Source organism: Emys orbicularis, chromosome 25 (genome assembly GCF_028017835.1).
Source record: "Emys orbicularis isolate rEmyOrb1 chromosome 25, rEmyOrb1.hap1, whole genome shotgun sequence".
Taxonomy (NCBI): Eukaryota; Metazoa; Chordata; order Testudines; family Emydidae; genus Emys; species Emys orbicularis.
Genome location: NC_088707.1, coordinates 8,871,674 through 8,898,492, shown reverse-complemented (window position 1 = coordinate 8,898,492; position 26,819 = coordinate 8,871,674). Strand labels below are relative to the sequence as shown.

General features: G+C 53.9%; 1 protein-coding gene across 1 annotated transcript in view; it reads left to right on the top strand.

The window, feature by feature from the left end:
• Window positions 1-496: 496 nt before the first annotated feature.
• The window catches only part of KCNH6 (potassium voltage-gated channel subfamily H member 6), a 99,132-nt gene continuing 72,809 nt past the window's right edge, over window positions 497-26,819 (top strand). The window contains exons 1-2 of the mRNA XM_065422540.1: window positions 497-572; window positions 8,047-8,277. Coding sequence (XP_065278612.1) covers window positions 497-572; window positions 8,047-8,277 — 307 coding nt within the window. The remainder of the gene's footprint in view (window positions 573-8,046; window positions 8,278-26,819) is intronic.

Sequence of the window (26,819 nt, the reverse complement as noted above, 5' to 3'; positions counted from 1 at the left end):
AGACCGCCCCTGCGACCCCCCCCCCCAGCCACCCGCAGCGCTTCCCAGCTGCATCTGGCGGCCGCCGCCTCCCCGCAGAGCCGCTCCGGGGCCGGGGCCGGGCTGGAGACTGTCAGGCTCACAGCTGTTGCCGCTGACAGCTCCGCTCCCGAGCGCTGGCGGGGCCGCGGTGACTAAGCACATTGAGAATCCCCGGGGCTTGTATTTCCTTCTTCCCACCGGGGCCTTCCCCTCCCCTCCCCGCCCCCCTCCCTCTTCCTCCGCCCCCCAAGAAACCCAGCCCCCTGCCCGGGCGCGCATTGCCCACCCGGCCGGGAAGCCGAGCAGAGGGCGGGGAAGGGGCTTCCCCCGCGCAGGCTAGCGGAGCATGGGCTCCCCTGGGACGCTGGAGCGAGCCCTCGGGGCGGCCCGGGGGTAAGCCCAGGAGCGACCGGCAGCTCCCCCGGAGAACGGGGCGCAACTTCCCAGCGGTGGGCAGCCTGGGCCGGACTCCAGCATGCCCGTGCGGAGGGGCCACGTGGCCCCGCAGAACACCTACCTGGACACCATCATCCGCAAATTCGAAGGGCAGAGTGAGTACCGCCGCGGGACTGCCGCGGGCCGGCCCCTTCCCTTCCCTGCCCTGCCGCTGCCGGGCACCGCGCTCCCCGGGCACGGGCCGGGGCCGCTCCATCCCTCCCTGCCCGCAGCCGCTGCCGGGGAGAGGCGGGCTCCCTGCCCCACGGGGGGATTTCGGGGGACTTGCAAAACTTCCTGCCTAGTCGTCAGCCGCGTTAAAGACTCGCGGAGACCCAGCCATGGCCAGGCTGGGAACAGCGAGGCACCTGTGCGCCAGTCCCAGAGAGAGGCGGGTAGATCGAGGGATAGATGGTGTGGGTGGGGGAGATAGATAGATAGAGTGTATGGGGCTAGAGTATGGGGGTAGAGATATATTGATTAGATAGATGGGTGTGTATGGGGATAGATAGAGTGTATGGGGATAGAGATAGATTGATTATATATGTGGGTGTGTATGGGGATAGATAGATATTGGGGGTGTATGGGGATAGATAGGTAGGTAGAGTGTATGGGGCTAGAGTATGGGGGTAGAGATATATTGATTATATAAGTGGGTGTGTATGGGGATAGAGATAGATAGATAGATTGATTAGATAGGTGGGTGTGTATGGGGATAGATAGATTGATAGCTAGATAGGGGGTATATGGGATGGATAGATAGATAGATATTGGGCGTGTATGGGGATAGATAGGTAGGTAGGTAGACTATATGGGGATAAAGTATGGGGATAGAGATAGATTGATTAGATAGATGGATGTGTATGGGGATAGATAGATAGATAGATAGATAGAGTATATGGGGATAGATAGATTGATAGCTAGATAGGGGGTATATGGGATAGATAGATAGATAGATAGATAGATAGATAGATAGATAGATAGATAGATAGATAGATAGAGTTATGGGGAGATAGATTGATTAGGTAGATGGGTGTGTATGGGGATAGATAGATTGATTAGGTAGATGGGTGTGTATGGGGATAGATAGCTATTGGGGGTGTATGGGGATAGATAGATTGATTAGGTAGACGGGGTGTGTGGGGATAGATAGATTGATTAGGTAGATGGGTGTGTGTGGGGATGGATAGATATTGGGGGTGTATGGGGATAGATAGATTGATTAGGTAGATGGGTGTGTATGGGGATAGATAGATATTGGGGGTGTATGGGGATGGATAGATATTGGGGGTGTATGGGGATAGATAGATTGATTAGGTAGATGGGTGTGTATGGGGATAGATAGATATTGGGGGTGTATGGGGATAGATAGATTGATTAGGTAGAGCGGGGTGTATGGGGATAGATAGATTAGATATTGCTGGCCAGATGCCATCAACCAAGCCTGTAAAAATGGGGTGGACTCTGGTCTTAGTTACACCAGCATAACTCTGGAGTAATTCCACTGAAGTCAACAGAGTAACCTTGGATTTACTAACATATCCGAGATCAGGAGCTGATTAAAATCTAACTCCTGGGGGGGAGGGGGGAGAGGATAAAACCTTTTTTTATGTAGGGGACAGAATGTTCAGCTAGAAAATGGCCAGGTAGAAGTGCTTATTTTAGTGCAAAATGGGCTGTCTGGTGCCATTTGCCTTAAATTATAGGATGCTCCCAGGCAGCCTCCCCTGACAAAATACTGCCATTTGCTGTTGCTAGAAATAATCTCTTTACATGAATTTTAGTGGGTTTATTTTTTTCACCTCTAACACAATGAATGGACGGTGGAGATCTCTGCTTCTAAAGCGTTTGGCGTCGTTTGGGGGTGGGCAGTTCTCTGGCGGTAACCGATGCAAGGGGAGCTGTCTTTTTTAGACGTGTGAGGTCTGATACCCCCGTGGGGTAACTTACCCCAATGCCAAGTGAGTGCACAGTGGGTACCCAATGCTACCAGAGCAGAATATACAGAGATCACTTTGCTCACCAGCTGCAAGGCACCAGAGAATTAGGACCTCTGGGTCCCTCCAGCAGCATAATTCAGCCTGTCTCCCATTGCAGAGTTTGCTGGGGAGACAAACTTGCTGCCTTTCCTCCCTACCCGACTGATCTGTAGTTGCCAAAAGAAGAGAAGGGCCCCTGTGGGGAGGGACGTGATCCTGTGAATGGGAAGTTCATGTAACTTGCCTTGTCTATCCATCTAAATTTGCAAGCTGCATCCCTCGTGCCAGCCAAGTGGTAGGGAGGGGGGGGCTGGGGAACTAGCTCATCAACAAACAGACAAGCCTCCCTCGCCCCCTGCCAGCTCCCAAAGCCAGGCGGGACTGAACTTGATAACTTGCTGCTGCTGCCACTCTTGAAACAGTGCCCCATAGTCTTTAGCTGGGTCTACCTCTTAAAGGGACAGCTGCACAAAAAATAAAGGCCTGCTCGTTCGCTCTCTCGCATACACACACACACGGCTCCTTCCAGCTCTAGGAGCCCATCCCTGAGCCCCATTTTGGAGGCAGGATTTCATCTCATTCTAACCTGAGGTAGCCCAGTGTGATGGATTGAGCAGAGCAGGGGGCTGAGAGCCAGGAGCTGCTGGGCGCTAATGCCTCGCTCTGCGATGCCTTGGGCATGTGGTTTAACCTGTAGCCCAGGCAGGTTCCTTCTCACGCATACCAGTTTGACACCAGCTGCCCCTGATAACCGCTGGGGTGAGTGAGAGCAGGAGCAGGCCTGAAAGCTACCAGCTAATAACATTCCCCCCTCTTCTTCCTAGCTGAGGTCTCCTCCATGGATTCTGCCCCCCTACACACACACACTGTACCAGATTCTCCTTTAGTGAAGGCCAGTTGCGTGCTCCTCTGATCCGGCTTGTATTTGCCCGACTGCCTGCTGTGACTCAATGAAACAATCCAGGAGTTTAATTCCATTTCCCTGTAAGCAGAGTTGCGCTGCCTAGTTAAAATCAACAGCCTCTTTTCCCTCTGCCCACCCACCTGGCTGCCCACTCCCCTCCCAAGCTCTGCTCTAAGCCCCGACTCACTGAAACTAATCCTCTCCCAGTGCCAGAGAGTGGCAGGCCGGCGCACTGGGCGATACGGAGTGATGGCATCCACTGAGCAAGCATCTAGATCCATCTGCCAGTGGGGTCAGAGTCATTTAGTGAGTTGAGCAGGAAACTCCACCTGGATCCTGGGTTCTGTGTCTGGCATTGCTGCTCACTCACTTATTCATGCCACTTCTCCTCAGTTTAGCCAGCTTTAAAATGGGTAACAATAGTAACACTTCCCAGCTCACTGCAGGTGCTGGAGTGCCATTCGGGAATGTTTGCAAGGCGCTTTCTCATCCTCTGCTGAAAGGCACCAGGGAAGTGAGAACGGCTCTTCTCCAGCTCTCTGCCATGGCAGGACTGCAAATAGGGGCCCAGGAGTTGCTTGTGGGTCCATTGTGGATTGCAGGAGGCTTCTTCAGCTCTGTAGTGAGCGTGGCCCTTTGCCAACGCACATTCCCCAGGTCAGGTGGGAAAGGAGGCAAACAGCAGAACTGGAATAAACACACTGCAGATGCCACTCCTGTGTAATCAGCGAGGTTAATTCGGGAGTGCACTAATAGCTAGCCCCCAAATGCGCCCTTCGTGTTTAAGAACTGGCTCTGGCTCCAGCCAAAAGAGATGCCGACGCTCGGGAGAGCCATGTTCTCACACACCTGCTAAGGGCACATCCCACTTGGGTACACCCCGGCCCCTAGGTCCCCACTGATTTCAGTGGGGCGGAATCAGGAGCTGAATTTGGCCATGAACTTCCCGCTCGCTGCTGGTCTGAGCAGCCGTGGCCTCTACGTTGCTAGATTACATTAAGGACAGGAGATGAGATGCGTGCTCTAATCCCCTCGTATCATCGGCCTCAGCTTTACAGGACAGCCTCCAAGAGAGCTAAAGCAACGGCAACAGGCAGAGGAACCTTCATTGATGGAGAAGGCCAACCCCTTCGCTTCCCCGCTGCCTTCTGTGGAGTCATCCAAAGGCTTCCCTGAGCCCACGACGTCCATGTCTGTTGTCCGGATGTCCGGGTAGTTGAGCTGTGGAACGAATTGCCTAGGGACCTTATGAAATCTCCATCATTGGAGGTTTTTAAGGAGAGGTTAGACAAACACTGGTCAGGGGCAGCCGAGCTTGATGGTTTTCAAACTGCGGGTTGTGACCCAGTACTGGGTTGTGGAATGTAAGGCATTGGGTAGCGGCAGCTAACTGCCAACTGGGCCATTAAAAGTCCTGTTGGTGGTGCTGTCTGGCTAAGGCAGGCTAGTCCCTACCTGTTCTGACACCGCGCTGCGCCCCGGAAGTGGCCAGCAGCAGGTCCGGCTCCTAGGCTGGGGGCCATGGGACTGTATGCACTGCCCCCACCCTGAGCACTGGCTCCAGACTCCCATTGGCCGGTTTCTGGCCAATGGGAGCTGGGGTGCCTGCGGGCGAAAGCTGCGTGGAGCCACTTGCGCGCATCCGCCTAGGAGCCGGACGTGCTGCTGGCCGCTTCCGGGGTGCAGCACAGTCCATGGTGCCAGGACAGGCAGGAAGCCTGCCTCTGCACCCCTGCTGCGCTGCTGACCGTGAGCCGCCTGAGGTAAGCCCATGCCCCAACCCCCTGCCCCAGCCCTGAGCCCACGCAAACCCAGAGCCCCTTCCTGCACCCCAAACTCCTCTTCCCCAGCCCCACCCCAGAGCCTGCACTGCCAGCCCAGAGCCCTGACCCCCTTCTGCACCCCAACCCCCTGCCTCAGCCCAGAGCCCCCTCCCACACCCTGAACCCCTCATTCCCAGCCCCACCCCACAACCCTCACCCCCGCACCCCAGCCCTCTGCCCCAACCCTGAGCCCCTCCTATACCCCAAACCCCTCCTCCCCAGCTCCGTTGAGTCACGGGCATCAACAGTTTTCTTCATCTGGGTCACCAGGAAAAAAGTTTGAAATCCTCTGGTCTAGCTCAGGGATCGGCAACCTTTGGCACGTGGCCCGCCAGGGAAATCTGCTGGCGGACCGGGATGGTTTGTTTACCTGCAGCGTCCGCAGGTTCGGCCAATCGCAGCTCCCATTGGCTGCGGTTTGCTGTTCCAGGCCAATGGGGGCTGCGGGAAGCGGCGGCCAGCAGATCCCTTGGCCCACTCTGCTTCCCGCAGCCCCCATTGGCCTGGAACGATGAACCGCAGCCAGTGGGAGCTGCGATCGGTCGAACCCGCGGAGGCTGCAGGTAAACAAACCGTCCCGGCCTGCCAGCAGATTTCCCTGATGGGCCATGTGCCAAAGGTTGCCGATCCCTGGTCTAGCTAATACTGAGTCCTGCCTCACTGCTGGGGACGGGGCTAGATGGCCTATCGAGGTCCCTTCCAGTCCTACACTTCTAGGATTCTGTTTCTCAATTCCCTGCTCCAGTTGCTCTGCGAAGGCGCATGCTTCCGCTGCCCACATCTGGCTGCACATCTCGTTCATACCCCTTCAGAGGGAAGTTAACAGGAGTACGCAGTGCAGTTACCTTCAGCGAGTCTGCAGCAATCTCAGTGCGTGAGTCATCTTGGCCCAGCTGGGCCCCCCCAGATGGATAATCTGGCCCACAAACTAGCCAAGAGGCAGTGCTGCGCTTGGGCAAACTTTGAATAGAGCAAGCTGGGCCGAGGGAGGTGATCGCTGTAAGGTGGGGTGGGAGGGGTTGAACTAGCCGCCCACCGGTGTGTGCAGGGTAGATCCCCGAGGAGGAGGAGGGATTACAGAGGGTGCTATGAAGGTCATGGAAGGGAAAAAAAGAGCAAAGGGATGAAATTGAGAGAAGGGAAATGTATCAATGAATTATTGACTCACTTATGCCCGTTGTACACATTGGCTTCAAAGAGACATTCCTGATTTACACCAGTGTCGGGAGAATCAGACTGAGGATGGTAAAGACCCATCAGCTCATTTAGTCCTTCCCCTGGCAAATGCCAGATTATTCCCTGTTGTACGTGTGCTTGTGTTAGGTCCTGTCTAGCTTCAAAGGTCACAGCTGATGGGGCTTCTGCTGCTCCCCCTGGGAAACAATCCCACGGGAGAGCCGATCTCACAGCCAGGAAGCACCTGCTGCTTTTCCACCGAAATCTCCTTAGACTGAACATCGGGAGCAGCTCCCTGACGCCGACAGCTCTTAGACGGTGGAAAAGTCTCCCAAGGGGAAGGGCTGGGACCCACATCATATAGGACGTGTAAAGTGGGCAACATGCCAGACAATGGGCTGTAGGCAACAATCCTAGGAGACAGTGTGGTCTAGTGGTGAGGGCCCTTAGCTGGCAGTCCGCACCCAGCTATGCCACTGACCTGCTGTATGACCTTGAGCAAATTACGACACCCCTCCAGGCACCAGTTTCCCCTCCCATATTTTGTTTTGTCCATTTGGACTGTAAAAGCTGGGACAATATCTTACTATATATTTGTACAGCACCTCGCACTGGGGCCCTGATCCTGGCTGGGGCCTCTAGGCACTATTCAATAAATAATATGTTAATGAATAGATAACCTGAGGGTTTGTCTCATCTCTACTGTCTCTGCGTTAGATCCTCATGTGGTGTAATGGGGCGCAGCTCCCCCGGCTCAGTAGAACGGTGCCCATTTACAGCAGCTGTGGTAAAAACAAAAGCCACTTTTCCCATGCACACAAACACCACTTGGCAGGGACACCAGGGGTGGACCAGGCTCCCTAGCTCCAGAATTGTGTCTCACTGTCTGCACCAGCAAGGAAAGGAGAAAGCGCCTGTCACAGGGCTGGCGCATCCCGTCACGGCGCCCCTTTACTCACAACTGTCTCGCTCATCTGCAGTGATGGGGAGGGAAATACAGAGAAAGCAGGAGGCAGATTGGGATATTGCTAGTGGTGGCAGTGGCCCAGCGGACTGGGAGTCAGGCTGCTTTGGCTTCTAGTCCCAGTCCTGCTGCTTCTACACTGGGCAAGTCACCGGGCCTCAGTTTCCCCTTCTATAAAATGGAGATCATATACATAGGGATTCTGCCATGTTTAATATCTGTCAAGTGCTTTGACATCCCCCAGATGGGAGATGGTTTTAAAAAGCCCCTTGAAGCCCTGTTCCAGCTAAGGAAACATCCCATGTGGTGCTGGGGAAACCCAATGGTTTATATTCCAGTAGCACCCATAGGCACCAGCTGAGATCAGGGCCCCACAGTACTAGGCACTATACAAACAAGTAGGGAGAGACGGTCTCTACCCCAAGGAGCTTACAATCTAAACAGGTGAGGCAAGAGAAGGAACTGACTTATCAGAGGTCACTGGTGGAGGCAGGATCAGAACTCACCTTTTCTGAGTAACAAGTCTGTGATTTGGCCACTGTCCCAGGCTGCCTCTCTAAGCATCTTGCCCTCAGATACCCTATTTGCATGAAGACTACAAGGACGGTGCCCTGGCAAATCTTTGCACCCAGCTCTGCAGGTGGAGAACCTCCTGTCACTCCCACCCGCACATCCTCCGCTAGGAAGTTCGCTTGGGGGCAGTAGCCTTTATTTTAACCCTTTGCTTCCCATGCGTCTTTGCAGACCGCAAGTTCCTCATCGCCAACGCCCAGATGGAGAATTGCGCCATCATCTACTGCAACGATGGCTTCTGTGAGATGTTCGGCTACTCCCGGGTGGAGGTCATGCAGCGCCCTTGCACCTGCGACTTCCTCACCGGGCCTGAGACCACCAAAAACTCCATCGCGCAGCTGACTCAGGCCTTGCTGGGATCCGAGGAGTGCAAGCTAGAGATCCTCTACTACAGGAAAGACAGTAAGAGCCCCTCATTGAAATAGCAACATGTGTAGCTAGGTGGGGGGTGCACACAGGGGTAGCCATCCTAAGAGTTCTTTGCTAGTGGGAGATGATTGCTATTTATACAGCACTATGGACTGGTCTCCCTCTGTACAGACGAGCCTGATTCTCCTCTCCTACTGATGTACTTCTACGGATTTCCCCTAAGCTACTCCTGATTTACCCTAGGGTGAACAAGAGCAGAATCAGCCCCCAGGACCCTGCCTTGAGAGGCTTAAAATGTGGAGGGCTACCTTCTGCCCTCACCAACGGGGTGTCAAGGGGAGCAAGCCGCACAGGATCTGGCCTTGAACTGGACTGAAAACACGACAGAACTGCCTACAGATCCCAGGACTGGGGGTGGCGAAGGGGAGCAGTATGGGGGGGAGGCGACAGTCACTGTCATGGGGAGCACAGAGAACATCCTTATGGGGCTCCTTTGCTCAGTCTTGATTTTTCCCGTTCATTGCGATAAGGGCCCTGTCTTCTGCTTTCTCCAAAAGTGACACCTTGTAACCAGTCAGCCCCAGTTCTGCCTTCATGGCAGCTTGGGTTTCAGTGCAGATGCACGGATCTGAGAGCAGCCCAAGCTTGCAGGGGAGGGCAGGTTACACCCATTCTGAGCATCCAGCAAACACAAGCAAATCCAATGGGCCTGGTCCTCCGGCTCCCGGCGCCTTGTGGTGTTATTTACGTCGATGCAAAGCGCGTGTCACCATTCCAATGTGGAGCATTTCCCCCTCCGGCAGGATCAGTCCCATACTGCACAAGTGGCAGGATCAGACCCGATGGGCCCATTTTAAAGAGGCCTCCCCAAGTGAGTCTGTGGACGGGATCCTTAGTCTGGCTGCCCCACGTGAGTCTGGGCTGGGGAAAGGTCCCCTGAAGTGTTGTCTATTTCTAAAGCAACAGAAGGTCTTGAGCAGTCTTCTGGATTGAACTCCCCTCGTGCTTGAGATCCCAGGTTCTGACCCAGATCCTTTCGCCAATGATTCAAACCTCAAAGTCCAGCCCTCAAACTTCCCAACCTATCTCCCTTAGGTACTTGTCTGGACCCCATCCCATAGTATCTGAGCACCTCACAGTCACGGCTGCCTTTATACTCATAACGCTCCAGGAGGCAGGGCAGAGCAATTATTGCCATGTTCCTGGGGGCGGGGAGCTGAGGCGCTGTGATGGGGTGTATGCCTCACCCTGGCTCTGAAAGGGTTAAGGGGAGCTGGGGAGCTTAATTAGTGGTGGCACCTGGTGGTTGGGCCAGGCCCAATTAAAGATGAGTCCTAGCTGGGGGAGGAGCCAAGTGGTTAGTACAAAAAGAGGAGGCCCACCCTGAAGTAGGGAATGCTCAGTTCCTCTCTGGGTAGCAGACAGTTGACAAAGTTGATGAGGATGTGGGGAATCTAGAGTAGAGAACTTTCTCTCCAGGGGGCCAGGAAATGGGGCAAAGCTGCTAAGCTAGGGGCTTGTTCTGGCAGCATTTAGACCTCCAAAGAGGCAGCCCAGGGAGGTGTTTGGGTGAGGAGGGACACAAAGGGGCGCCTGAGAGGGATAAAAGCTTGAGCCTAAGGAGGCCAGAAGTGGCTGAAGTCTGTATTCTCATTGGGGACTTGTTGGAGGACTCCAGGGGAGAGCCCTGCAAACCCAGCTCTGAAAGAACCTAGAGAGGCCGTGGGGCCTGAGAAGGCCGAGACATCCTGGCACCTGAGGAGAATGCAAGTACACAGTGGGTCCAGGAAGGGGCTCTGGGAAAGGCCGTCTGACAGGCTGAGGGAGGAAGAAGCCCAGGGTGGTTGCAGGGGTGGCTCTGACTAGACAGACCTTGCCTGCTCACTACGGGGTCTCTGGGCTGGAACCCAGAGGAGAGGGAGGGATGGGGTTACCCCACCAGCCCAGGGGGAAGGTGGTGCAAAGCCCCCTGACAGAAGGCGATGAGAACCTTTGAAGCCCTGAGGGTTGAAGGCCCATGGGGCCCAGCGGCACGGGCTGAAACCTGAGGTAAAGGACACTGGACTCTTGTGGGTCGGACTTTGTTACCCCGGGGGGGGCTAAAAGCGACATGGCCAAGTCCCAAGAAGGAGCCCACTACAGGGCCAGAGCGGTTGTCAGCCCTAGACGAGGGGCATCTGCTACACCACGCCCCGCCTCGAGGGCGTGCGCTGAGGGGACGTCTGCTCGTCCACAGGCACAGAGATACCGAGGTCATAGGCTCGCACCCTAACCACTGCACCATCCTTCCTCCCTTAGAATACACCCATGGGTGCAGTGCCCAAAGTTGGGGTCCTAGGGGTCAGGGAGGGCTCTGACTGTATCCTACTGCCCCTGGAATGGCGACTCTCTGAGGCCGCTGCCTCTGGTGGGGGCGATGGGGCTCAGATTTGCTGCACTGCCAGTCTTCTGCTGCCAGCTGTGGTAAACACGGCTTCTTCCTTTCACCCAAGCAGCTTTTGGGGGGGGAGGCTTTTTAAAGCAAAAACAAGACTTTCGATGCACATTACAGGATGGGCCATGGCTCTGCCCTGTAATCTGATTGGTTAGGGTATAAGTGCAACGCCAACAGACCCTGGCTGTCAGCAGGCAGGATCGAACCTGCGGCCTCTGGCGCTTAGTGTATGAGCATCTACTGCATGAGCTAAAATCCAACTGCTTGTTCACTAAGGCTGTAGAGCAGATTCATTTTCTCTCTCGCTAAGTGGTCTCGGTGCCACCAGATGGGCCAGAACACCCCACCCAGCAGGAGTGTGCGTTACGTAAGCAGGAGAATGTGATACCATTTGAACTTCCTTCTGATGCAAAGCCCCTGGAAATCAATGGGCAGACACCCACTGACGGCTGTGGGCTTTGGATCGAGCCCTGCAAGCGCCGACCGAGCAGAAACTCAACTGTTAATTCAAGGCTCTGCTTCCCCTTGGGCAGCGCGGTCCTGCCGTACCCAGGCGGTGTTCTGCTGGTGGGATCCAAGCTCTGCTTCCCTCCAGCAGAAGGTGGCTTGTGCGGGCGCAGATGGAATTACGTTAAGATGAAAATGAAGCTTTGCTGGGCAATGCCGGTGATTAATTCTAATGCTGCAGGGAGTTAGTTAAACATTGAGGGCTTGATGCTGCAAACAGGAAGCATATGGAGTCCCAACCACAGCCAATAGGTGTTCCCTTGGGAGAGGGCTTAGAACATTAGGTACTCGCTAGATATGCAAATATTGTTTTGTAAACAGCCCGAGGCACCTTATTAGTTTTTTATCCTTGAAACCCCAATGGAGATGTGGGGGTGGGGAATATTGTTCTAGGTATGAACACCAGGCCAGAGACCGTCTCTGCCCTGAAGATCGGGTGACCTCACCAGACAGCAAATGTGAAAAATCGGGATGGGGGTGGGGGTAATAGGAGCCTATAAAAGAAAAAGATCCAAAAATCGGGACTGTCCCTATAAAATCAGGACATCTGGTCACCCTACCTGAAGACCTTACAACTTAAATAGGCTAGCCAGATGAAGGGTGTGTGTGGGGGGGGGGAGATGAGAGGAAAACAGACCTTAAGTGACTTGCCTAAAGTCATGCAGCAGGGGAAGCTCAGAATAGACAGGAAGGGCATTGGCCTGTGTGACATTGGGCAAGACATTCTGCCTCTGTGCCTCAGTTTCCCATCTGTAAAATGGGGATAATCGCACTGCCCTGCCTCCCCGGAGTGTGTGAAGATAAATGCCTTAAAGACAGAAGTGAGGGGGACACAAATAAGTGCTTTAGATACCTAGACTAGGACCCAGGTGTCCTGCCTGCCAGCCCAGTGCCCCATCTATTGGCCACAGCACCTCTCATCTCACCTGTCCCTGTTTCGCTGCCTGGGTGACCTGGCGTGGCGCTGCTGTAGGTCAGCGAGAGCTGCCTTGCGCCAGGAGGCTGATGGCCCAGATTAGGACTCAGTGAATGCTGTCCCCATTTGAATGAGGGTGACTTTCACCACTCTCCTATTGAGGGGAAAATAACACTTCCCTTCCTGCAGCTTTGGATTCTGTTCCCCCTGCATTCCTGGAGTCCTCCCATTACGAATGACTTGCCGCACGCATCAGTAACAAAGACCTCATCAGAGTCTCTCTTCTTGCAGGGTTGTTAATTGCTTTTATTCTAGTGGAGCAACTTTAAAATCTGGTGTTTGGTGATTTGCCCCTCTCGCTAAGCAGCTGTAGTGTGACCAGGGTAGCGTCTGTATCACCCTGCACTTTCCCTTTAAGAGCCAGGACACGGGCACAGGGGACTTGTCTTCTCAGAAGGATCTACTGTGACCTTCTGTCCTAGGGGGGTGGGGAGGTCTTCACATTAGAAACAGTGCATACAGGCTATGAGGAGCCAAGCATGGGTGTGTCTTAAGGGTGTGATCCTTCAGAGCTCCTTCAGTGTCTCCGCTAGACAGGCAATGTGCCTCCCTGGGGGGACAGCCTGTGCAAGCGCAGTGTGATCAAGGGGCGGCAGGAGGAGAGCCAGAGGGCTGACGTTACAGGATGGGTGGCAGGAGTTGCTCAGAGGCTACAGATGGAGGATTTTTTTCCTGCTGCCTTCGGTGTTTGCCAGGGCTCCTTAAAGAGGGAAAGGCGACTCCGCCAGCCCTGCTCCGAGACTGATTGTTGCAACTGCCGGGGGTGGGGGGGAGTAAGAGAATCCTGGGGTGACTATTAAACTGACAAACCACAGCTATGGTGACGTTCCGACTGCAGGCAGCCCAGATACACGGGCGAGGCCGGACTGGTGCAGGATGCCCAGCCGAGCCACTGCATTGGCTGGGCCACAGGGCTTGAGTTGGAATGGAGACCTGGCCCTGTTTCTGTAGGCACAGCTGGGTGCTCGGATGTCCAGGCAGTCAGATTTGCATTCCCAGTTAAGTGGGGGGTTGGGGGGGGGCTCAAAGAGAGTCCAGCACTGAAACTCTGGCCCCTGATGTTCATGGGTCCCAGCATGCCCCTCCCCCCTGTTCTTTATACTGGGGGAAGGTGCCAGATTGACAGCCCTGGTGAATGGTGCCTCCCAGACAAGCTCCCCCCCTATTCTGCGCCGTGTTGTCAGGCTGACCCTCAGCTCCGCCTCCATGGGCTGTTCAGTCCTTGCGGCATCTGCTGGGTTGCACTAACTGGCCCCTTGGCTTGGGTCAGTCTGGCTGGTTCTGGGCATAGGGACCCCGTCCACTAGGAAGCGGCTGGGAACCCTCTGTACTGACTCGCTTCACCAAAGCGCTCTCAGAAGAGATGGGTCTTCAGCAACCACCTGCATGGGCCCTGCGAGCTAGAAGCGAAGAGGGCCCGATTTTCAAGTGCCCAGCACCCCCCATCGGAGACCATGTTCTCCCAGGAGCTCAGCATCCAACTGCAGATCTCTTGGGGAGGGGGAAATCTGGCCCTGATTCCAGTGCCTAAATGGGAGCATTTAGTTTGTTCCCCAAAGAGCTTAGCCTTTTTGGGCAGTGTTTGTACAGCACCTAACGCCACAGGGCTGCGGTCCGTGAGCAGGGCTCCCCGGTGTACAACAAGAATGTTGGAAATTCTCCCCAGTGGTTTTCCCTGCCCCAGGGTGCCCTGAGCCACCCTTAACCTCCCCCCCTCTCCTCTGTGCAGTGTTCTGCTGGCCACAGGAGAAGCTCAACCACTTCGGCACTTAACCTGGGAGAGCGCCTGCTGCTTTTTTTAATGCCTTGAAGAAAGCCGTTCATGTCTATTTTTAAAACCCCGCCCCGCGGCACTAGGCTTTTCAAGGGGAGCATTGTCTCCCCACAGCGCTCCGCCTGTGAGCGTTCAGCCCATTATAGATGGGGCTTATCGGCAAAGAAAGGGGCCTGCGTTCGAGGGACCTGCTGCTTAATTACACAGCGGAGGCTCCAAACCTGATAATCCTCTTTTTAAAATTTTTTTTATAACGTCGCCACCAATCTCCAGGCTCTGCTGTTTCTGACTACAGTGCAGCCGGCCCGGCAGCTCGCCTGCTTGTCGCGTTGCTTTTTACGGCCTGCCAGAGACACAATGATACCTAGTGGAGACATGTCTGCTCCTTTGACTAGAAAGAAGCCACTGCTAGGTGCTATGCTGCTTGCTGGCATTTACCCACCAAGGAAACGGCAATGAGCGTCAGAACTGCGAGGGAGGGGTGTGGCATTTGCACTGGGTCCAGCAGCAATAAATATTTGTGTGTGTGTGTGTGTGTGTGTGTGCACGTTGACATATACATGTGTGTGACTCAGATGTCCCTTGGACGAGGTGGCTCAGAGGGTAATGGCCCATCAGAGGAAGGATGCCATGGACAGGAGGCTGGTTGCTTAGTCATCTCAGGGACATGTAATCTAATAGGTCTTTCCCAGCTCTGTTGGTTCACTCGGTGCAACTTCCTGAAAGGGTGAGAGATCCCCCTCCTAACACAGGCTGCATCAGAGGAAAGCAGGGGCAGGTCCAAACGGCACCCCTGCGCCCCACCATCCCGGAGTTGGTGAATTCAGATCCACACGTGGGCTTTGTGACCGGCGGGGGGGCTGCTTGGGCTCAGAACTTCTCATCCAAGTCTGTTGCTTCTATCTCAGACTCTCAGTAACGCCTCCTGCCACATAGTATTGCATTGCATCGCATCCTCTATACAGACAAAAACGATCCCTTATCACAAGCTCTGCTTCCTCCCGCTTGCACTCCTTACAGCTGGCTCCAGACCCGTGCTGTGCTGCAAGAGAGGGGAGCTGGTTAGGATGGGTGTGGCAAGAAAAGCCACCTCACCTGCTCCCCGGTGCTCTGAAAAGCAGGGCTCTTGGTCCTGGAGCGGTTCTCTGGCTAAGGGCTCGAGGGCTGGCTGCTTCCCCTGCCAAGAATGTGGGAAGGCAGGCCCACCAAATTCATCTCCCCTCTGGAGCCTTCCCATGACTCCTATTCCGGGCTCTACCACTGCAGGATGCTGACTGATATTGGCAGCTGTTGCAGGAACTGCTGGCCAAGCCATTGTTCCCATTCCACTGGGGCCTCTACCTGTCAACACCCTTCTCAACTGTTTACTGAGTTCTCATAGGTGGCACCATCTCTTTGTAAGTCGGTGGACCATGAGTTCTTAAAGGTGTGGGTCTGCTCTGCACAGCAAAAATAGCAGGGCCTCCTACTTACCTGCCTTTTGGCCAGATCAAACCTGCCCAGTTACAGGTTAAAATGTTTTCTAGCTGCCAGCCCTGCACAATCTGCCTGGGATCTGAGAGTCAAACTGGGTTCTTCCCTTCCTGTGGACCGTTTTACGCTCGCCGTCACAGCCGTGCCGACTCCGCTGTCTTCAGCGATACCCTCGATGGATTCCAAGGAATTTGCAATGGTGTCGCTGATTGGGACTTAATAAGCAATTGTGTTGATGATGCGCTAGAGAGAATAAACCCCAACTCCCGTTCTCACTATGCTGGCTCCGTAGGACTAATGGGAGTAAAAAGCACTAGACCCTTATTTCAGTCCCTAAAGTCAGCAGATAAGGGGCTACTTTTTCAGTCATTTTCCATCACTTTCAACATCATTGAGTGAGGCAGAGAACATCGGGAAGGGCACGTTGGTTAGACAAGGGGCTTGTCTACATGGGACACTTGAACGTTAATCCGAATTAACAAAAGGTATGAATTTAAAGTGGATTAGTTAAACTACATTAAACCCCTGTGTGGATGCTCACATTTGGAGTTAAATTCACACCTTTAGTTAATTTGGATTCATGTTCCTGAGTGTCCCTGTGTAGACAAGGGTTCTATTCTTTCACCACTGACCTGCTGTGTCACAATTTCCTCCTCCTGCTCTTCATCGCATCACAGAGGGGGGTTTGCTTCAGGGTTGGTTGCTGGGCAAAGCCTTTTGATGTCCTCAGATGAAAGGTGCTATCGGAGGGCAAGGGGACAATGTGAGGAGACAATGCTTGTAACCTCTTCCCTCTGCATTCTCGCTTTGGGAGGACTTGACGTTGCTGACTTTAGCATCTGTCACTTTGGCTCTTGTAATGGGTCTGCCCTTCCACGGTCAAAGCGGTGTGGAATCCTAGTGGTTACATGCATCCCTGACTGCTGGTACCTAGAGGCCTACACCAGATACAAGCTCTGCTGCTTGAGAGGCAGTGTGGTCCAGTGGGTAAAGGCATTGGTCCAGGAGCTGTGGGTCTATTTCCCCACCCTGCAGGTGCCTCTGGACAAGATACTTCACCTTTCCCTCTGCTTGTCTACAAAGAGTGTAAATTCTTCAGGGCGCGGACTCTCTCACTGACTGTCCAGCCCCTAGCACCACGGGGCCTGGAACTGGGACATTTAGGATGCTACTACAATACTGATTCTAGTGTCTGTTAACGGAGATGCTCCTCTAGATGGAATGGCAGAGGGTAGCTGAATGGGTCAGCAGTGAAATAAATGAGGGGTGTTGGCAAGTCCTTTGTCATTGGGCTTTGGAGTCGGTGCCCTACTGGGATGGGTGGGGGTGGGGGAGTCCACGCCGCTCTTGAGGCTGTTTAGTTTCATCTGCAAACTCGCTAGGGTGGCTTGAGTGGCTTTCCTCAGACCTGAGTTTCATTTGTGCATGGGGCTTTAAAAGGGATCTCTGCCCCCAGGAGCCAGTGAGCTCGTGTAGACCTGTTGAGCGGTCACAATAGCCAGCGGGTGGAGGGGGGGATGCGGCAGCCAGAGACGTGAGCTGGTCAGTGCTACCGTCTGAGTCCCTTGTCAGGCAGCACATGGTTGGGTAAAAGGATAAGTGTGTGTATGTGGGGGGCGGGTCCTTCCCAATCTGCCCCACACTGGGTCCAGGGGCCACTGTGGAAAGCAGCTGAAGCCTGGACGTGGCTGATTCAGCATCCCTAATCCACCCTGTTCAAAGCCAAGCAATCAGTCCAAAGTTAATTTCCTTACAAGATGACTGACAGTGACCGAGCACGAGAGCCAGGAGGTTAATTACAAGATCATTTGCTTCAGCCAGCTCCCAGGGCAGGGAAGGAGCTGCCAAGGGCGACAGTCCCATCCATCCATCCCTGCTCACACCGTGATGTTTCCTGGGCTCTTCCCTTCCTGGACCATGGGGAGTAGCTCTGCTCTAATGTGCCCCCACCAGGAAAGTCTAAGGAGACGATGGAGGCAGCCTGAGACTTCGCTTTAATGCAAATAGGAGCAGCTGTTGCTACCATTCATGCTCTTGGATGCAGACTGGCATTTGCTTTCCCTCTTGCACCTTGGAGGGGCCCAAACCCTCTGCCACTGCCCAGTCCTATCCCCCTCTATCGAGGCAGCCCTCATGCTGGGCTTCCAGAAACACATCATGGGGCCGTGCTGAGCGGAGATGCCGCGCTGCTGGCTTTGGTCTGCAAGCTGAAGGGAGGGAATCCGGGGGTCATGAGAGTGGAATCCCGCAGACCCTGGTGGTGGTGATTGCTTAGGGGCACTCAGATGCAGCTCTAGGCTATGTGGGGCCGGCTCTGCAGCGACAAAACAGGGCCTGGTTTTCCATTGCCCTGAACGTTGCATTGTCTCTTGCAGCCGTGCAAAGTGGGAGGCAATCCGCATTGGGCACCCAGCTCGCACTGATGCAAATGATGCACAAGGGCTGGGCCAATGGAGAATCGGGCCCAAAGGCAGGGAATGGGGAGGCCCCTGAATGGGACTATTTTCCCTTTGCTAGTGGGGGATGCAGGGCGTGGATGAAATATTGCCGTAGCCCAGGGAGCAGCAGCAGCTGGCAGCCTCTATTAGCGTGGAGTGGTTTTCTTTGTAATCTGCAGGCATCTGATGCTTATGAATATGAAACTGGCAACACCAGCTAAAGCCACTGGCAGCTGGTGTGTCAGCCTCCTTCGTGCAGTTCTATTAAAGCAGTTATAATTTGCAGCGCAGCCAGCTATTCCAGTCCTGGCCCTTCACCCTACCCCAGCTCTATGGATGTTCCTCAGCCTTGACCTGCAGCACCTTCTGCTATCCCAGGTCTGGTCCTCACTGGCCAGAGACAATCAGTGGTGGGGCCAAATGGGGCTGTGAATTAGGGATTGCAGTGAGCCCAGCAAACTCACTTCATTTGGGACCCACTCCCCAACCGGTCTCAGGAGGGGAGGGGGAGAAATGAGTGATGGGAACTCCACGGCATCTCTTCCCTGCGGGAGGCCCAACCGCAGAGAAGCGTCTGCCTTGCTCTGCTGCTTTTCCGAGCTCTGTGTTGGCTTCTCAAATGATGCTGGAGTTGAACAGCGAGGCTTGAATTCTCAAAGGTATTTAAGTGCCGAGTTAGGCATCTAACTGCTTTGGATGCACTGGGGCCCTAGGGCCTGATTCTCCGCTGTCTTGCACCTTGTGCAATCATCTGCATTAGTGCAAAGCACGTGCAAAATGCTACCCGGCCACACTGCTGCAGTAGGGGCCGGAAGGTTGCCCTGCACCCTTGTGTTGTAACTTGCCCCAATGCAAAATCCCACCTAACCAGCGCATCCAGTGGGTGGCAGTATTTCACACCCACTTTGCACTGGGGTAATCCACGGCACAAGACCACAGCAAGGAGCTCTCCTGCCCAGGTCCCTTGCCCTGAGCCCAGAGATAGGATTTCTCGTCATTGTACATCCTTCCTGCTGGCACTGCTCTCCTGGCTATCCCCAGGTGGAGCTGTGCTGGTGACTTCCCTGTTGAATAAACACCTTTTCAACACGTTGCTAGAGCCCCTGTGCAGCCAGGGGACGTTAGATTCCAGCAGGGGGATTGAACTTACTCTGGGAGAGAAAATAGACCTGAGTCTCCATTGCCCAGCACTCTGAGCAGCTGGTTTTATCTGCACCAGGTGACTCTGGTTTGGTAACATTTTACAGCTGGTTGGCACGGGTGCAAATGACCAGGTGACAGGCAGTGGAGATCCGGGCAGAATCAGTGAGGGGAGACCGATGTGATGCTTGATCTAAGGTTCCTGGTGTTTACAATGTGTCTTTGACGCGGGGCATTAGGCCGTTAAAGCTGAGCACATCTGACCGCTCCCAGAGCTCCTGGAAGCGGCTGTACCTGGGTACCCAGCCTGAATGCTTCCATCTCGAACTCCTCCCCGGGGCCTGCGTCTCCTCTGCCTGGCACCATGTGTTGTCATTGACACCATACAAAGGGAGTTAAAATTCTGCCTTCCCCGGTCGCTCCCACCACTGGGAGCATTTCACACCCACCTGGCACAAGAGTAAGTGACAGCGCAGAGCCCAAGGCAGGGCCAATTCAAGCGTCTTGGCCCCGTCTCTTCTACAAAGCTTCGTAGCGGTCGCCGGCACGGGTGCATTACTCCAAGCAAGTTCTAGGGCGAGCTGCTGTGCCCACAGAGCTGGGATATCTCGGTGTTGCCAGCTGAATGCTCTCAATTTTATTACAAGTCTTGTGATATTGGGTGCTTTCCTTAAAGCCCCAGTGCCTGGAGTCATGTGAATGAGAGCATCTCAGCTTTCATTTTAAAAAATAATGTTTCTAGCTGCAGAGAAAAACTGGAAAACTTGGCCTGAGTACAACCTCAGAAGGCAAATAAAAAGAACCCAGCATTTACTGGGCAGTTTTTTGTTTGTAATCTCAGGATTAAGCCAATCTTGGTTTGTTTTGGGGTGGTCTGACTCATGATCTCTTAAGGCTTGGGAATACTGTAAGCTGTGAGCTCCCTGGGGAAGGTGGGTCTCTTTGTGCTGTTTGTACAGCACCAAGCACAGTGAGGTCCTGGTCTGTGACCGGGTCTCCTAGGTGCCACTGCAATCTAAATAATTGTAGCCGGTCAATCACATCGCTCCTGATCACTGTAGGGTGGAACAGGGGCGGTGTCAATTGTACCTACTACTTTGCTAGCTCCGAGGCAGCCTTTCTGCTTAGCTCCCTTCTCCAGTATATAAACCCTGTGGACACTACAGCTCCCAGCATGCAGTGCTGCAGCTCAGTCAGTGACCAGGCCATGGTGCGCACTGAAGCTTGGCGTCTGAGAATTGCTCCTCTCCTGGGAGGCTGCACTCTGCTTGTATGCTGAGTGCAGCTGGTGCATTGCCTCTTTTGTGGCCCTTGGTTGAGCCAAATTCGGGAGGCCGTGGCATTGCCAGGGGCCTATGTAAAGGGGCCCCCATGCTATTTTGCTTTCCCTGCCTGGCAGGATAGTCATTAAGTAGAGAGACGGCTCTGACCTTCAAGGGGCGGCAGCCCGTGGGAGCAGTCCCCGCATTGACCCGTCCATCAGCGTGGGATGAATTCCATACTCAGCATCTTTATCCTATTAACACTTCCAGAGGCAGATTCTGTCACAGAGAAACACTCACTTATGTCCCTGGGGCTGGTCCCCCACCCTGAAGTGACTTCACTCAGGGCTCGCGGCTGCCTTCGTCTCTCTTCCCATGCTGCACGTACACTGTTACTGATGCAGTGTCTGACTCCAGCATCCGACGCAAAACAGGACTCAAAGAATGACATGTTCCTGCTGCTGGGAGCAGAATCTGTCCATCATACCTGCTGAGTAAAAACCCCCTCAGCTCCAGCCATATGGGGCTCGGTTAATGCAATATAAACGTAGTGAAGTTCCTCTTTCCTTATTAACGGGAGAGGCAGGCGTGCTGTGAGATATGGATCAGGTCTAGCAGTGTTGGGAGAGCAGGGTTCCGTTCTTGGCTCTGTCCCTGACTCTCACCTTAGCGTGGCACCATGGCCCCGCTCTGTGCCTCAGTTTCCCTTTTGTGAAACAAGGATCAGGTTACCAAAGCCATTCTAAGGCTATCTAGCAGTGATATTTGTTGCTGTGCTACACGCAGTGGCCACTAGAAACGTCACTGGGCGAGAACTCTGATCCTACTGGTTCAAACGCCGCTGGCTCCTATCGCTTGAACTAAAGGAGAATATCCATTTGCTGTTAGCAGTGTGGGGTGTCTGACACACAGGTGAGCTGTTCCAATACAGGGCACTGCACATATACAATAGCTGGTTCATTGCGGTACTAATCTGCCTCACAGACTTTTGGCAGCAGCATTTCAGCCTTAAGTCTGCTTTGCTGGGTGACCTCGGGCGAGTCAGTTTTCCCTCCATCTCAGTTTGCTGCTGCAAGTACCACAATCCCCATCTTACTTCCTTTGGGACCTAGGGGTGGAAAGCACTGGAAGAGGGTGCAGTCTTTTCCCATCTCTAGTCTCTGCAGGACACATCCTCGGGGCCTCACTCCATTTCCTCTGATCCTGACGGGGGCAGCGCACCCCCAAATGCTTGCAAAGATCAGTGGGAGCTTTGGCTGAGATAGGATCCCTGGATTTGGCCCGAAGAGCCTCTGTTTCATGAAACCAGCTCAGCACCCCAGCCCCTCCCCAAATCACTCGCTGACTCAAGGCTTCTCGGTGGCGCTTGGCCCTGGGAATTCCTGGCTTGGGCCCCCAAGCTCTGTGCAGGGGCGTGTGAAGCTGGCCATGTGGTGTGCACGCTAAGGGTCTTTCCAATAAAAGGACCCCGTCCCCTTTGGGGCACGGGAGAGCGGTGCGTTGGCTGGGCCTGGCTGGGCTCTCAGGAGTGCCGTGGCGTCACGACACTCGGTTTAATTGCTGCTGATTTCGGTGCCCAGCTTTCAGCTAAGCTGCGCTAATGCCTGAGGGCTGCAGAGGTTTAGCATGGAAAGGCCAAAAGGCCCCGTGTTATCCAGCATCGTTCACTGCCTTGGAGCCACACATTAGGCTGCCTTTTGCCAGCCCCTCGGGTCTGGCTGGAAGTTGGCTGGGATTCCAGCGGTTGATGGGGGATCGGTTCCCTCGCCCTTCTCCCTGCGGCCAAAGCCACTCGACTGCCCCATCAGCAATACGCAGCATCGAAGGGACCTGAGCAGCCTCGGAGGGATACGACTGCCAGGCTGAGGGGGCCCCTGCCCTTAGGGCTGAAGTGTGAGGTCAATGGCAAGGGAGCAGGACCATAGCTGTTGGGGGATGAGGAAAACTCCCAGACTAGATTACCAAGGCCTGGGTACCCAAAAGCAGGCAGGTGTTGTGATGGTGACCAGCACCATGCCAGATGGTTAGGAACCCTGGAAATCACTCCTGTTAGGTGCTGATGCTCCTCTACCATGAATGTGGAGAGAGAAGTGCTATTGGGTTGGCTGCACGGTAGCTGGGAGCATGCCTTCCTGAGCAGGTGGGCAGACTCTCGTTAGCAGGGTGCAAGCCTTTGGAGCAGGGAGATTGGATCCTGGGTGAGTGCTCTAACCACCAGGTGATAGTCATTGTCATGTTTGTTCGGACTCCCCCACCCCAATTCTTCTTCCTCAGTCATCTGGGTTAGAGAAGCAGGAGAATGACCCTACAGCCTGGTGGTTACAGCACTTGCCTCTAATGTGGGAAACCCAGGCGCCCACATTAGAAGCCAGTCCTCTGCTCTAATGACTCTTTAATTAGTTAGCCAGAGTGCAACAGCTTCAAGAGGAGAGATTGGGGGAACCCCATGTCAGAATACCCCAGTGTGCAACCATTAGAGGACTCACCTGAGAGGTAGCAGATCCCTGTTAGAACATGAACGGCCATACTGGGTCAGACCAATGGTCCATCTAGTCCAGTCTGCTGTCTTCCAACAGTGGCCAATGCCAGGTGCTCCAGAGGGAATGAACAGAACAGGCAACCATGGAGTGATCCATCCCATCATCCACTCCCAGCTTCTGGCGATCATTGGCTATGGACACCGAGCATGAGGTTGCGCTCTGACCATCTTGGCTAATAGCCATTGATGGAGCTATCCTCCAGGAACTTACCTAATTCTTTTTTGAACCCTGTTATACTTTTGGCCTTCACAACTTCCCTTGGCAATGAGTTCCACAGGTTGACTGTGCATTGTGTGAGGAAGTACTGTACTTCCTTTTGTTTGTTTTAAAGCTGCTGCCTATTTCATTGGGTGACCTCTGGTTCTAGTGTTGTGAAGGAGTAAATAACATTTCCTTATTCACTTTCTCCACACCAGTCAAGATAGTATAGACCTCTCTAAGAGGGAATATGAGTCTTTTCTCCAAGCTGAACAGTCCCAGTCTTTTTAATCTCTCCTCATCTGGAAGCTGTTCCATGCCCTTAATCATTTTTGCAGTCCTCTGTACTTTTTCCAATTCTAATTTCATTTTTTGAGATTGGGAGAGCAGAACTTCATGCAGTACTCAAGGTGTGGGCGGACCTTGGATTTATATAGTGTCATTATATTTTTCTGTCGTCTTATCGATCTCTTTCCTGGTGGTTCCTAACAGTCTCTTCGCTTTTTGGACTGTCACTGCACAGTGAGCGGATATTTTCAGAGGACTATAAATAATGACTCCAAGATCTGTCTTGAGTGGAACCAGCTAATTTAGATCCCATCGTTGTATATGTATAGCTGGCATTGTTTTCCCAAGGTGCATTACTTTGCATTTATCAACACTGAATTTCATCTGCCACTTTGTTGCCCAGTCACCCAGCTCCGTGAAATCCCTTTGTAACTCTTTGCAGCCTGCCTTGGACTTAACTAACGGCTCCAATCCCTTCTCCTCCTTAGGGGGAGGGGGCAGCACTGGGACACTCAAACCAGGAGTCTCCCATCCCCAGTAGGTACCATAACCATTGGGTTAAAAGTTATGAGGGATTTTCTCCTCCTCTTCCTCTCCCCTGGCTCTTGTGTGAACTCACTTGAAGGGTCCGATCTGGTAGGTGGCCTCTGAGTACACCTACTGGATCAAACACTGTATGTGACTTAGGCTAGGTCTACACTACAGCGGGGGTCCGACCTAAGAGACGCAACTTCAGCTACGTGAATACCGTAGCTGAAGTTGCGTATTTTAGGTCGGCTTACCTGGCTGTGAGGACGGGGGAAAGTCGACCGCTGCCGCCGACTCCGCTGCCGCCTCTTGCCGTGGTGGATTTCCGGAGTCGACGGCAGAGCGATCAGGGATCGATTTTTATCGCGTCTTCACTAGACGCGGTAAGTCGATCCCCGATAGACCGATTGCTACCCGCCGGATCGGCGGGTAGTGAAGACGTAGCCTAAGGCAGCTGTGCACCTACCTTCCCTGGTTTGTGACTTGTGCTGGGGCTTAGTTGGGAGGTGAGTGTCGGGACACCTAGAGGGGGGAGGCAGCCCCGTGCACATGCTCAGAGGCAGAAAAATCTTAGGTGTCGAATGAGTTTTTAGGCAACTACCAGATTCATTTTGTGCGTTGCAGTGGAGCCTAAAACAGGGATGTAGGCACCTAATTCCTTTTGTGCATCCAGGCCCTAGTCCTTCTGCTCCCACTCCCTGGCCAACATCGACCTGTCCCCTCGGGATTCCTCAATAGTCTGGAGAAGCCTGATCTTAAATGACTTCCACCCCCAATAGATCTCTGGCACTTCCAGATTCCAGCCACTGCTGTCAGATGTTTCCTTGATTGGGTCAGTTTTCCTCTGCTTAATTTCATCCCATTGCCTGTGCTCCTTTGAGTCACTCTAGGCAAGACATCCAGTGGGAAGGTGTCACACAAACATTTCCATAGGAATATTGCAGTGTGTGTGTGTGTGTGTGTGTGTGTGCACACCCGTGTGTGTGAACTTCCTCCTCACCCTTTAAGGTCCCCCCCCCCCCCCCCCGAGTCCACGTGACATCCATCTCACTGCGAGGGAAACCTGTGCTTCAGCCCAGGTTACTGTTGCTGCCGGGCTCTGGGTGAGCAGTGGGTGTGGGATCTGAAGGGGCGTCTGTGCTGAGTAGGGGGAGAACAGTTCCAGCTTTCTCGCTGGTTTCATGTTACTGGGATATTTTTAAATGGTGTGAAGCCTCAATGGCACCTGTGCTCCAGAAGCCTGATGCTCGTTACCCAGAGCTGTGTAAAACCGCCAGGCTCTCGCGTCCAAAGCCAGCTGACTCTGCTGCTGTCTCGGGAGAGAAAGGCAAGAGGAGACTTGCAAGTGTTTCAAATGGTTCCCAGCTTTAACTGCTGGCAGATGCTTCGGTGGGCAAGGGTGGTGCTGGTACCCACGACCTGCTCTTGGGCTGGTCAAACATTTTGTGACTGAAGAGTTTTTTCCATCGGAAAATGATTGGATGAAATTGAAATGTTTCATGGGAACGTATTGATTTCGTCAACATTTCAATGGGAAATTACCCCAATGTTTCATTTCAACTTGATTGCGTCAACTTTTATGTTTCAGCTTTTATTAACGATATGATCGATCAATCGAGTTGAAATGAAACCTTTTGGTGTTTCTGAAACAAACCTTTCCGAATTCATGTGTGGCAGGAAATGTCAACGTTTTCACTTTTTGCTCCAATTCGGGCTGTGAAAGGCAGCTATGGGAATGTCAGACGATCCCGTGGAATGGAGGTTCAGTCACCTGTAGCCTGTTCCTGGATGGGGACTTGGGGAGAACGACCCCCCCCCTCATTTCTAATAGGGGGAGCTGTTAGTCCGGGTCAGAGTTCATAAGCAGATGCAGATCTAGGCAAATTTATTCACCCTCTTACCCCCCCCCCCCCACACACACACACACAATATCAGGGATGGGGATAGATGTCAGGAATCAGGCAGTCTGACCTAGTAGTTAGAGCAGGGCCCAGCAGGCAAGCGAAGAGTCGGGGCAGAGCTGGAGCAGACTGGAGTGGGACAGGAGCCGGGCTAGGAACAAGGCCAGGAATGGGGTTGGAGCAAGGCTGGGACAGGAGAGACCTGTGTAAGCATCGAGCAGCCAGCGACCTATTGCTGAGTTTATCTGCAGACCTGTTGGCTCCTTGCAGCCGTTTGGGCGGTTCTGCTGCCGCCCGGCTGGGCTCCTTAACCGGCCTGAGGGCTACACTGGCTGCGCCCTCAAGCACAGAGTAGCTGACCATGGAGGGGAGGAAGGGGGAAAGGAAGATGAGGGAGGAGGAAGTGGCTAGTCCGCTTTGCCGAGCCTGTTTCATCATGATGAAGCTCCAGCTCCCTAGTGAATCTGAGCCCTTGATTGGCTGCCCACCCCATGTGCCCGCCTCCTGGGGAAGAGCAACAAATCCAAGCTGCTACAGGATGCAGGCAGGTCCCCGCCCCAACCTGAAGCTATTTTCACAGGAGGGTAGGCAGCAGGAAGAGCCCTGCAGCTCAGGGTGGCTCCGCTCCATCCTCCCCCCTCCCCTAATGTGAGCAGCAAGGACAGGAGGGTGCCTCTGCTCCTCCCCTCTCTGCGAGGCCTGGCCTGGGAAGGGGGAGAGGGGTGAAGAGCCCTGAGAGCTACAGGAGGCATAGAGGTGGGATTCAGGCGGGCTGGACTGCGGCGGGGCCAGAGTGGCAGAATAGATGTGGAGGCAGAACAGCTGAGAGCAGGGGCAGAATTGATTTGATTTTTGGGGGGCAAAGGGGGGCAGGACTGATTTGGTGGGGGTGGTGAGGCAGAATTAATTATTGGGCAGGGGGATGGGCAGATGTGGGGGTTGAGACCCCCCACACACTGCTTTTTTCAAACCACTTTACACACTGTGTTGGGGAAAGTGTGTGTGTGTGTGTGTATACACACTGCACACGGCCGCTGGGGGGAGGCTGTTTCTAACTTCACCCTTTCTGAGCCCCTCCTTCGTGTTGCCAAACTGGGGGGTCACTCAGTCTCTGCC